This window comes from Macrobrachium nipponense, chromosome 5 (genome assembly GCF_015104395.2).
Source record: "Macrobrachium nipponense isolate FS-2020 chromosome 5, ASM1510439v2, whole genome shotgun sequence".
Taxonomy (NCBI): Eukaryota; Metazoa; Arthropoda; class Malacostraca; order Decapoda; family Palaemonidae; genus Macrobrachium; species Macrobrachium nipponense.
Window position 1 is genome coordinate 95564401 of NC_061107.1, and position 14123 is coordinate 95578523.

General features: G+C 35.0%; 1 protein-coding gene across 1 annotated transcript; it reads left to right on the forward strand.

The window, feature by feature from the left end:
• The first annotated feature begins 650 nt into the window (after positions 1-650).
• LOC135215527 (uncharacterized) lies at positions 651-8422 on the forward strand. Its single transcript, XM_064250353.1, has 2 exons — positions 651-753; positions 4461-8422. The coding sequence occupies exon 2, from the start codon at positions 4513-4515 to the stop codon at positions 8362-8364; it is 3852 nt and encodes a 1283-aa protein (XP_064106423.1). The 5' UTR covers positions 651-753; positions 4461-4512; the 3' UTR covers positions 8365-8422.
• Positions 8423-14123: the final 5701 nt, after the last annotated feature.

Below are 14123 nucleotides of genomic sequence, written 5' to 3' on the forward strand. Positions count from 1 at the left end.
ATGTCGTCGAGCTATCAATATGGGTTCCAAAAGCTAATGCCATTTGTGGATATTGAACACAAATGTACGTGTGTGTGTGTAATTTGTGTAAACACACATACGCGTGCATGTGAGCGTGTCTATTTCCCTTTCGAATACTTCTGAGTCAGTCTAAAGGGCTGATATTGCTTGACTAACGCTCTACTGCTTGATGTACATAACCTCCTTTTCCTAATGAGATGAAAATACCCTTTATTTCTAAAATGATAATTCAGAAATGAAAACGTTGAGTTTGCTATCCAAGTGATACCAAGACCGTCTATATTAAACTTAAGCTAGTTAAAACACATATTGTTACTGAAAACGTATGAGCAATTTAGCTGGGGCGGCGGAGGATATGTCTCATGCATAAATAAAGCAGTTAAAACTTGCCAAATGTCACCTTTGGATATCTTTTTCTTTAACAGTCAACGGAAGTGAAAAATACTGGTGACGAGTATTTTTTTTCACTTAGCTTGTCTTTTAGTATTTTTATATATACGTCTTCTTGCACTGAGAGTCGTAGTCATTATGCATAAAAAAAAAAAAATGGAACCGCTGGTTTCTGAAGCGAACGTTCTCTCGCTCACCATCCAGTATATTTAGACTGGTTCAAGAAGGCTTCTGCAGAGTCCCTCTCACCAGCCGATTGAAAGGACCTGGAGCAATTTTGAGAAGTGACAGACAGTTCGTTCAATTAGCATCACTGGATATGGTGTTCATTCTTCTAAACTAGTAAGTATTATTTGGTGGTTTGTCACTTACTACGATTCAAGACTTAAGCAAACCCATGCGTTGGGACATAGTGTTTATGGATGGAAGCAGAAATACCGAATAAGAGCTCTAAAGAATATGGGAGAACCGAAACGTTTGATCGTGCAAAGATTGGTTGGGGCAAAATGGTGATTGAAGGTTGAGTGATAAAAGAGACAACAATGGAGTTAGCAGGAAGCTGATGTGTGGCATTTTGTTACAATACACCGGGAACTCCTCGGGAAAGAAACATGGTAGGGGGAAAGGTGAAGTGGTGGGGGTATGATGGGATGTCGTTCTCTTATCTGAGAAAGGTTTATCATATGTTATCGCTATTTCTTTTCTTGCCACTCAGTGGTTTTTAATACGCAGTTTAATTACTATTTTTATTAAAGTTGTCCTCTGGTTTTCCTTTCATTCGTGGTGTTCTGATGTCAAATGCTCTATATATTTTTCAATCGTTCTTTTTTATATTTTCGTTCATCATGGCACTTTTTTCCACCTAATATATTATTGTAAACCTGATTTTCTCCAATATATACTATGTATCTTTGGAGTTAGTTTATTTAACAGAACTTGAGCTATGCACGCATGCATAGATTGGCCTTCTACCACCATCATTTCAAAACCCAAGGGTTTTTATGCTCATGCGACAAGTTCGAGACGGTGCTCTTAGAATCAATACTCTTTGTGTTCCAACTACTGACAGACGCTTCCAGATTTCAATGTATCAGCACTTAATGATCCTATTTTTATTTATAAAATTGTGAACTTTCGTACCACGAAGATTTGGCAGCTTTTACGGCTGATTATAGAATAAAGTACCTACGTAAATCAGTGAAATTCCTGTTGGAAATGACAACTGCAATGCCAAAGTTGCGCTGTATGGCAGCAAAATACTGATGAGAGTTACCCGTACTGAATTCGATGTGGAAATGATTCAATATCAAAAGAGTATAACAACAGTTTAGTAACGAGAGAGAGAGAGAGAGAGAGAGAGAGAGAGAGAGAGAGAGAGAGAGAGAGAGGAGAGAGAAGAGAGAGAAGAGAGAGAGAGAGATGATTTCTGCTGTTCACGTTTGAAATAAGTTTGCTGAAGAAAAAACTTTTAGTTTAGTTTACTTTCGTAGTAAAAATAATGCCCATGGTATAAATCATGTGTTATTTTACTGACAATAATATTTTGACAAATACTAAAAAAATGAATGTTATTCCTAGCCATAGTAAATGTAAATAAAAGTAATTCACAATATATGAAAAATTATATTACAAGTAATCCCCAAAAGTCGAATACAGTATTCATGACGGATGGTCCAATGCATTCTGCATGATGACGCTACTAATAAAGAAAAATCAGTCTTTCTATAAAGAGAACATTCATATAATAATGGAAATGAAAAAGGGAATGAAAGGACATAAACTCACGCAAACATGTTCACCACTTATCTGTCCTACTTAATAGTTTGATTTCATAAATCGTCATCATTGCAATGCCGTCTCAACTAAGAGCTAAAAAATACATCATACAGCAGACAACCAGGGACATTCTTATCTAAGCACTAATATCCTGTGTACAACGGGGTTTGGTAGAACAACAGAAGATTCTCTTTCTGTACAAGTGCTTTATATATTCTCTTGAAATATTTTATGTTATAAAAAAATGCCGAAGGAGACAATAAAAGAAATGGGACAGTTCTCAAAATCACATTAGTTCTCCAAAGAACTCTGTCAATAGTTTCAGTATCCACCGGCGTATTGCCTACCAGTCCTGTCAGCTGTGAGCTTTTGCAGAGGTTAAGGGTCAAGAAAAATCAACCTGCTGAGAAACCAAGAGGATGTACCCTTGAAAACCCAATCCTTCCTAAGGGAAATACGTATGTTATCATAAATGATAAGCAGACACACGCAGTAAGTATGTATGTATATATATATATATATATATATATTTATATATATATATATATATATATATATATATATATATATATATATATATATATATATATATATATATATATATATATATATATATATATATATATATGTATATATACATATATATATATATATATATATATATATATATATATATATATATATATATATATATCTACAGTATGTGTGTGTGTGTGCATGCTCATGTTTGCATTTGTGCATCTGTGAACGTGTCTCTAGATCAGATCTCATAAACCTCTGCTCACCAGAGAGGAATCATGTTCCATCCCAGGGAAAAGCATCTTTGCGCTCCTCTGACAAACTTATTGTTGCTTCATTTGTGTATTTGTGTAAACTTATGAGCTGCACTTACCACTCATGCACTAATCTGTTCCGATGAAGAGATTCCGGGTTTAAGCATAAATTTTCCACTTCCGGCTTTATAATTATGGGATACGGTTTTCTGCGCGAAGCATGTATATGAATTGTCTAGTCAAACAGTGATATCACAATGCACTTGATCTTGGCCAAACAGCCTTGACGCGATAAACCTCTCCCAAAACCATAGTCTAACCTTCCTCTTTGCTTAGCCTAGGTTCAGCAAACGCACATTAGGTCACAGGAACAACAACGGTATAGCACTGCAACATGACCTGATAACACTACAACAATACACTAGACGAAATGTTTTACCAAAGAATGTAGAAACTACATGACAACAATAGTGTTAGACTAGGGTTGTGGGATAGCTTTGTCGCTTCAAGGCCTTAAGAGCAAATTGACTTGGCATATATATCTTCTTGCAAAAATCAGTATCTCATTCGACCTGTCAGTGTGAACTAAAGAGAAGATATTACATGTCCATTATACGGTTATGATTGTCACATATGTTGATCGAAAACAAGTGCAAGTGAACCAGTTATAAATAATAAATCAATAAATAATTTCAATTGAATTGTATTATATTTGAGCTTATGAATGACTATTGCTAGTTCAGTAATATTTCTTTTAATACTGACATCCTAGCACCAATAAGAAGCCCATATAAGTAATACATAATAATTAAAGACTTTCTAATTAATCGGAGGCTTTTTGAGCTGTTGTACCAAGCCAACATATAGGTTGTATAGCCATCATACTTCATGTTTGGTATTAGCAAAAAATATATAGCAATAAACCTTAATTCCCTACACTTTTAATGTTCAAGTTAAGGTCCATAACAGAGATCACATTGCTTACTTTTATAATGCATTTTCCTTATTTAAAGTAAATTGCTTATCTCAATAGTATCTCAATAATCGATGCCTAACAAATACGCCTGTTGAGTGTAGACATTAGCTTTCAAGGCTCACTTAGTTTTGCATTTTCGTATTTGTTTATGCATTTAAACACAGATAATTATACTTTATCAAGTTCTCTGATAAAAGTATAATTATTCCAGAGTTTTTGAATCGTATTTTACCATTTCCTGGATAAATTTTCATTTCTATATTTTCGATAACATTTACAGAGTATTAAAAATGGCATCTCATGTACGTTTGCTTAGCTATTTAATGAAGTCAAGTCTTTCTATGCAAATCTGTGAAACGACTAATCAGGCCTTAGTTATTTTTCATTTTTTGTCATGTATTTGCTTAGATATAATTTGAGCTCAAATAACGAATGCATGCAAGCTTTTCTAAAATGAAATTAAATATTTCCCCTGTAAAATAGTTTTGCTCAATTAACAAATACAATTTTTCCCTTCTTTACAGGTCATGATATAGCCGCTTGGATAACATTCTACACAGAAAGAAATAATTCAAGATGGGGAGTAGACTTAGTGAAGAACCTCTTTTCATCCCAACACTTGGGAGGCCTTTCCACTTAGGTATGCTGTATGACTGCAGATCTGACCAAATTTTACAGGGGATTACATTATGGGATCAACAAACTCTGGATAGAATAAAGGAAAAAAAACTTGAATCATCTAACAGTAAAATCATCACTTCTGATACCATTAAAGATAAGTCTTCTGGACTGGATGCCAACATTGGCTTAAAACTTAGCTTTCTTGGAGGGATGGTGGATGTGTCTGGCTCTGGGGAATACCTTGACAACAGAAAATCTTCAAATCACGTGGAAAGGGTAACCTTGAAGTTCGAGTGCACAACTAAAACTGAAACAATGACGATGAACCAGTTAGGGAAGGGAAAGATTGAGCACCCAGAAGTTTTTGATCATGGTACAGCTACGCATGTTGTAACTGGGATTACATATGGAGGCAATGCTTTCTTTGTTTTCGAGAAGGAGCTGTCTTCAAATTCATTAGACAAAAATGTTAAAGGTAATCTTCATGCTATGGTCAATTCCATTCCAGACTTAAAGATTAATGGGGAAGGAAAGGTTGATCTAAGTGAAGATGAGAAAAAGGAATCTCGGAAATTTAGCTGCAGTTACTTTGGAGATTTTATACTTCGAGAAAACCCATCGACATTTGAAGAAGCAGTTCGTCTCTACAAAGAGATGCCAAATATCATTGGAAAAAAGGGAAAAAATGCTGTCCCAATAAGTGCATGTTTATATCCACTTACCAAACTAGACAGTAAGGCTTCTAAACTTGTTAGAGAGATCAGTGCTGTTCTTGTTAATGAAACAGAAAATTATTTGGAGGATCTGTATAAACTGGATGTGAAATGCAATGATCTTCTGAGATCAGAAGCAGTTAATAAATTTCACGGAATTAAAGCAGAACTTCAGGAATTTAAATCTTTATTGGCTACTTACAAACTGGTATTTCAGAGAGAGGTAGCAAAAATTCTTCCAAGTATCAGAGGTGGAAACAAAGAGGAGAGTGAGTTAGCAAATATATTGAAAAAAAGGGATTTCTCTCCATTTCGAAATGAATCTCTCAGGAGATGGATGGAAACAAAAGAAAGCCAAGTAAAAATACTTTTGCAATACACTTCCTCTCTTCAGCAGATTGAGTTTATATCAGAGCCAGGCGACTTACAGTCAAAGGTGATGAGTCCTCATCATTCACAAGTTCTGTGTTTTTCAATTTTGATCCCTAAATCTGATTCACATTTGATAAACATGTCAAAATACCTGAAAGAAGAGACTCTTAACAGTGATTTGGACTTCACAGCTGGAAATGCTACAATCCCACTTAAGATAAAAGAAAATGAAAGTTCAATGATGGAAAAGGCAAGATATTTCAGAGACTTCTTTGATAATAATAAAGAGAACACTGATGTTAGCTTCCTTGTTGCAGAGGACGTTTCTGATTCAAATGAATTCCAAGCTAAGACAAAGTACTATAATAATGGTAGACTCCTCAATGAAGACTTTGCAATACCTTCAGCCCCAAGGAAAGTAAATGTAAACAATATTGCTACTACACATGAGAGCATTTTGGTTCAGTGGGAAAAACCCCTTCATGGTGCATCAAATATCGACCAGTACAAGATTGTCTGTGAAGACACTACTGGAAATAATCCACCTATTATTCAGAATGCAGATTCTAATGTTACAAGTCATTGCATTCAGGGGCTCAGTCCTGGCTGTGAGTATAGTGTTAGCATTCAAAGTGTTTGCCAACTTGGAGTTAGTGTTAAGGGCCAAATAAGGGGTGCTGTTAAAACAAGGCCAACTAGTCCACCTGGGAAACCTAAGGCCTGGCAGATATGTTCTTCAGAAATAGAGATTAAGTGGTCAAAGCCGCTTCACATTGGTTCTCAGTGCACAAGAATCAAATATTTAGTTAAGCAACAAGAAGAAGGGTCTGACTGGAAAGTAGTAAGCTCATTGCCATTTGAAAATCAATCAATTAATATGTATGTAAATCCAAACGTTACCTGTAGGTTCAAGGTTTATTGTGAGTGTGAACACTGTGGCAAGAGTCTTGGTAGTGAATTAAGCAATGATTTGAAGATAGAAATGAAAGAAGATGAAGTCTATAAATCTGATTTATGTAGGCAATCAGTGAAAATAATGGATGGTAATATCAAGATATATAAGCCAAATCTAAAACATGTTGCATCTCACGAGAAATATAAACTTCAGAAATATGAATTTGGAAATGAGAAAGATGCCATGCCAGAAAAGGTCATCATGCTTGTTGGTTCTACTGGATCAGGTAAAACCACTTTAATCAATGGACTAATTAACTATGTATTTGCTGTTAAATGGGAGGATACCTTTCGTTTCAAATTGATCACCGAGCCAGAAAGCGACAACCAAGCAAAAAGCCAAACTAGTGAAGTATCATCGTACACAATACATCACCAAGAAGGTTTTAGAATACCTTATTCTCTCACAATCATTGATACACCAGGTTTTGGTGACGTTCAAGGCATAGAAAGAGATCAGAAAATTACAGAACAAATACGCAAATTTTTCACAACAGGAGGTGTAGGAGGTGTAGACAAAATTGATGCAGTTGGTTTTGTTGTTCAGTCATCTCTTCCAAGACTTACTGCAATGCAGATATACATTTTTGATCAAATACTGTCACTCTTTGGAAAGGATATGGCTGAGAACATATTCCTGTTACTTACTTTTGCTGATGGTCAAAAACCTCAAGTCCTTTGTGGCATTAAAGAAGCAAACATACCACACAGTAAAATCTTCAAATTCAATAATTCTGCACTATATGCACGTTGCAAAGAACCAGAAAGGGAAGAACAAGATAGTGGTGAATTCGAAGACAGTACTTTCGATACCATGTTTTGGGATATGGGAGAGAAGAGTTTTATGAAGCTTATAGAAGCTCTGAACTTGACTCAGAGTAGGAGCCTCACCCTAACTAAAGAGGTTCTTGAGGAACGCCATCGTCTAGAAGTTACAGTAACTGGCATCCAGGTAGATATTCAGACTGGACTGCATAAATTAGAGAAGCTAAGGTGTGAAGTGGAAGTCCTCAAATCGCATGAGGCTGATATTGACAGGAACAAGAACTTCACCTACACAGTTACTGAAGAGACCTTTGTGAAAGAGCCAATTCCTGTCGGACAGTTTATAACAAACTGTCTAGAGTGCCACCGGACTTGCCATGAAAACTGCGGAATTGAGAAAGATACTGAAAAACAGGGTTGCTGGGCGATTACAGGTGAGAATTGTCGTATTTGTCCTAAACAGTGTCATTGGAAAATGCATGGAAATTTCCCATACAAATATACTTGTAAGCAGGTTGAAGTAACAAAAACTGCAGAGGACCTAAGGCGTCGATATGAAGAGGCAAGGGATAAGAAACTTTCTGCTGAACAACTTGTAAAAGAGGTAGAGGAAGACTTTCAGGCAGTTCAAATAAAGGTTCTGGGTATGACAGAAACTGTGAGAAAATGCCTCAAGAAACTGAAAGAAATCGCACTAAAACCAAATCCTCTCTCTACCGTGGAGTACATAGACATCCTGATTGAGTCTGAGAAATCACAAGCCCAACCAGGATGGCAGACTCGGGCCAAGCACCTGCAGACTGTCAGGAAAACGGCGGAGGAAATGAAGAAAATCGCTGACGAAGGATATGACCCTTTCATGGAGATAAAGAAAAAGATAGAAGAGGAGAAAAAACAAATGAACAGTGGCAATTGCTCTCAACTCATGATTCCCTTTCGGTCTCAAGGCATGAAGAGCCGTTGGGTTGAAGTCGAGGACTATCTTAATAATATTTTTAGTTAGATTGGGACAGTTCTGTTGAGGATAGACCCTACTGTTTTCTTTATTTTCCAATCACCAATCAAAGGCTTTATATATATATATATATATATATATATATATATATATATATATTATATATATATATATATATATATATATATCATATATATATATATATATATATATACTATATAGATATATATATATATATATATATAAATATATATATATATATATATATATATATATATATATATATATATATATATATATATATATCTATATATATATATATATATATATATATATATATATATATATATATATATACATATATAGTATATATATAATATATATATATATATATATAAGCTAACTTTTAAATTTAGATGTCGTCTTGAAATGAAGTTGTATATTAACCAGTCAAACAAATGGAGAAATACAACGTCTTGGAAACTATTCACAGATATTTATATTTTAGAATATATTTTACTTCCAAAAGCAAAATGTATTAAATTTTTCTACTCAACTTCTTAATTATGCTTCGCAGGAAAGATGATGCTTTCCTGGGTAATTAATTCCCTGAGGTTACTATATCTATTTTTAACGAGTGCAACTTGGCTATAAAGTGACTTTTGGACATCCCACTCGATCAGTGTCATCCTGAATGATGTAGTAAGAGGATGCAGTAGTAAGCCTATCAACACTTAGAGCCCTCTACGATTCTACGAGCAGTGATATTGACCAAGAAATATAGAAGAGATTTGTTCTAGCATTTTATTCGTTTCAGTGGTTGGTTAGTAGGGGTATTCTTCCAGCGCTTGCTGAGAGGAATATTTTTCACCAGAGTTGGCGCCTGACAGGAATATTTTAAAAAGATGTTGACTTATTTGCAAAATATATAATAAAAACTTTGTACTTGCTTTTTTGTAGGAATTAGTAATTTTTTCTTTGATATGTGACCAGCATGACAACTATCATTATTTCATGGTTATAGGTCTAGGCCTACACTAATTAGATAAAAGGATTGTACAATTAGGAAACACGCTTGTGTTACTCCTTATCCTGACCGCACTCAAGACAAAAATGAAAGTGCCTCTGGATGTGGCAGTTTTTGACATTTTGTTCATTAATAAGCTAGCTTAGTATGAGATTCAGGGCCTCTGTAACATGGTTTTTTCGCAATAACTTTTTATCTATGCCTTTCATAAACATAACACTTATTCAGAATACACATTATATCTACACATAAATTTTGACTGTATTCTACATTACGTAGGTTGAATAAATTTGGTACTTATAATGTAAAAGTGACTTTTTTTGAAGACGGGGCAACTTACTCAGAGAAAAGGTTTCGAACGCACTCGTTACGTAACTTATGACAGCATTTCTTCCCTCTTTGTCGATGGATGATTGGCTATACGTAACGAAGGCTAGACCTCTGGCAACAATGACATAAAAATGTAAATACAAGCAAAGCAGTACACCTTTATGAACTCTGAAACCTCTCCACTGATAATTGTCATAATGAACAGACCAACAAAATAGGTTATTAAATACAAAAACACTTTGATTATTAGTCTAACTCCAAAATAAGTTTCCTTTATAGTCTACTTTATAGGTCACAATCAGATTGACAAGATGTAGGGAATAGTTGGTAATTTTCAAAAACATAGTAGACAAGCTTGATTTGATAACTGCTATATCCAATGTCAAGCAATTTTTATTTATTAGCTATCTATCTATTTACACAAATTATCGTCAGAATGATGACTTCATGAGGCTCCACCCACTTTGGCCCCGTTATAATTCAGAATAACACTGGAAGGCTATCATGGGCATTGTTGGATTAGAAAATTTAACTTCTTGCTATAAAAACTCATTTCTCGAGTAGTTGCAAGAAGTGCTAAATGATCCTCAAGGATCCCAGCAGTTGGCCTAAACGTTTAATTCATGTATATTACTGCTATTACTACAGTAGTATTACTACGCTAGCACAGATACCCCACCCACATCTATGTATCGTTCCGCCATTCATAAAGTCTTTGTCATGGCCACGGGCTTTCTCTTGACTGTAAAAAGTTGCAAGTCGTAAGACAAATGCAGTTTTGCAACCACGGGAAAATTCCAAATCCTTTTAGCCATTATTGACTGCTATAGGTTTCAGAGCCGATGGAACAAGGTGAATGAGTTTCTGTCTTGTGGATGGGCGGGACAACATTTCGTCAAATGTGGTTTACCTTGCTTACGTAATGAATGTTTTTCGACTCTTGGCCATGGCATCGGCTGGATAATTTCTACTCTATAAAAATTAAAACTATCAGGTTTAGGTCATTGATAATGCTACCAAATATGTGTGTGGTTGTAAAATATACATATGTCAACTTTCAGCTACATCCGATGCTTTGATAAGGAGCAAAGTCCAAAAAACCGTGTTACAGAGGCCCTTAATCTCATAGTAGTTGGTGTGAGAGAAAAATAAGCATGCCTAAATAAACAAAGAAATGTACAATTTTCTTGGCCTTTTATTTCTTCCTGGTTACAATGCCCGGAACAGGTGATAGAGAATATTGGAGTAGAGCATCTGAATTACCTTGACCTGCAGTTCCAAAAACTGAGTCCCAATCGATTTCAGAACATAAAACAAGTTATTCATATGACAGATAATCAAGGTCTTTGATTGATCAACTTTGCTAAAGTTAGTCTATTCCAGTGGTTCCCAAACTGGGGGAAATTTCCCCCTGGGGGAAGGGGGGGGCGAAATTTGAAGCTACCAGAGGGAAATAATTACACTACCTACTAACTAAAAAATCTCACTAATTTAATTCTAAAGTAGAAGAGCAGACAAAAGTCCTTTTATTTGCTACTAACCGCTCTCTTGGCTATGCGGTTAGTAACCGTTAGTTGTTACCAACCGCTCTCTATCCACTTTACTCTGTAACTATATGTTTACCAGTATATTTGCACATTTGAAAAATAAATTAGTAAATAGTCACATTGTGTTTTAATTACTCTTTCCCTCATACACATGAAGGGGAAAATCTGGATGGTTGAACTGGGGTGCCAGGGGGAAATTGACAGAGAAAAGTTTGGGAACCACTGGACTTTATTTTATGGAATTCGAAACTTATCTTTACTCACGATTGTACTTCGTGAGTATCTAAGCACTGGTGTGTCCATGGTACCGTATTTAGAAAGCACTCATGTAAGCAGTACATTAGAAGGAAGCCAAATAGATTTGGCCACAAATGTTGGGGTATTGCCAGTTCATATGAATGCCCTTTAAAGTTATCATTAATAAAGGAAGAAATGTCAGTCACTTGGTAACACTTGTTGTAATAGACTGTCTAAAAAATCTGTGAACATCATTTTTATTATATTATTATATATTTTAGATATTTTTTAAACTTTTATAATATAATGTCATACTCGAAATTGCTTGGATACGGAACCACTTGAACCATTAGAGACAGTCATCTGAAAGGGTACTCAGTCAAAAGTGTTGCCGAAATGAAGAAACGCAGCAGAGGGTCATGTGATTCCAGAACTGACGGAGATATACAAATGGTGAGATGGAATGATAGACCTGTAGCCACAATACGTAGAAATGCTTGTGGATATGAATAGAATGATTTCACAGCCTCAGACTGTTGAAAAGTACAGTGATAGTTTGGGAGGAGTGGATTTTATGAATCAATCAAAAGCTGACTGCTGAACATGAATTAAAAGGCAAAATGAAACTGGAATTTATTTTTGAATGCACTAAACACTGTATTTGTATATAACTGGAGACCATATCCGTTATGCACTAATATTCATATGAAGCATCAGCAGTTTCGATGAAACATAGTTACACAGATGCTAGCATGTCCAGGTCAAAGACTGTGGTCAATATACAAGTGGAGTTTAGAACAATGTAAACCATTATTCAGAGATGTGCTCCGCCACATGTCTATGAAGAGGGCTTATCAGTTTTATGCTGAACTCTGCGCATTCCTATACTCACCCCGTAGGGAGACAGTGCATGAGTGCACCTCTTTTGGTGCAATGTAGGCATTTCCTAAGGTTCTTTGCAGCGCCCGTTCAATCTCTAACTGCAACCCCTTTCATTTCGTTGACAATTGTTTCACCAATGTTCTCGGCGCTAAATGACCTCATAGGTCATAGCGCTTGGTCTTTGGACTGAATTTTATATTCCAGATTTATATATTCACACTCCTTCACCGTTTTCCAGAATTTTTCAGGATTTCCTGCCAATACTTTCGAATTATGGAGCTTCTCTGAGCAGACCTATCGTCCTCCACTTTCGTCATATGCGAAACCGTTTTCCGTTTGCATCACCTTCCATGTTTCACTTGCAGATCATTTCTATAGACCGTGATCTTTCCCTTTTTTATCACAATTTGTGGCTCACCTCTTTTCATATTGCGTTCAGAAAGATATCCGTTTACCTTAAAGAAATAACATTCACCTGTCTCTGACTCACTAACAAATACTTTCTTTTCATAAGTGAAACTTTCCACCGAATGTATAATCAGTGCAACTGATTAACTAATGAATTCTAAATGCATATGGGTTAATAAATTTGCTAAAACTTTGCAATATAGAGTTTGTGTCCTTCAGTAAACGAAGCATTTTGGCAAGGATTTGTCGACGTTCTCTAATCTTGAAACATATCTCTTCAAAATAAAGAAGGAAAATTAATGTGGGAAAAATCTATATTCTCTTAAAATGTTATTCTCGTGAATTTAATGCTATAAGACTTTTAACACATTTGAAGCTATAAGCTTTAAATCTAAAGAATTAAATATTAACTGAAACCTCAAGTAGTATTTGTAAAGAGAAAAAATAATAACAATGAAAAACCACATGTTAGGAAATGATCCAAAATCAATTTTATATCTTTTTAATATAATTATTTGTAACAATAACCGCAAATTTTTTAAATACTTTGTTCTCAAAGGAAAAAGTTACTTGATATTCAGGAGTTATTGAAATTCCTGCTAAATTCATGTATAGTAATAAAGATGCCTCTTCTATCTCTCTCTTCTCTATCTTTCTAAATTTACACCTTATTTTTCTCAATTGCTTTTAATCGTAATAAGCTTCCATTCTTAGACAATTTCTTTCCTTGTGATCTTGTATTTGCGCTGTCCAAAAGTTTGACTCAAGGTATTATTTATATTCAAGACCATACTATGAAAACTCGTAGACATAAGACACTGACATTTTATTATCCGTACGTGACATGCTACTATAGAAATAAATTTCTAATTCATTGATTCGGGTCAGTAAAAATATCAATAAAGAAGGGGAAAAATAAAATAGTAAGTAATAACACCTACCTTATTCAAACAACGAAGCGAGACGTGAGTTAAGGAAATAATCAGGCCCTGAATATGTACTAAAAAAAATGTCAGTTTTCTCTTTAGGCACGTGGAATGGAGAGGTAGGCACTTTATTCTTTTACTCTCTCAGTGAGTCTTTCTTTAATTAAATGAACTGTCACTAATATACAGCTATCCCTCTCAGGCCGTTTGGGGAACGAAATCCCTCATGTGATCCTCCAAACTACAATTTGGGCTTTGAAGAAGATGGAAACTCAAAAATAAAGGGTGTAATCAAGAAATTATTTGAACGAAAGTTCTTGACATATAATCATTTTTCATCATAGAAGCCTGCGATTTGTTTAATAACAAAGAAACTAACGCTAAATAAAAACTAATTTTTAAAATTCAATTAGTTCTGTATATTTTGTGAAGAGGATTATTGCCTTATGA

Bases quoted from the DNA above. Each gene is read 5' to 3' on its own strand.
- LOC135215527 (XM_064250353.1), top strand. From the start codon at position 4,513: ATGGGGAGTAGACTTAGTGAAGAACCTCTTTTCATCCCAACACTTGGG.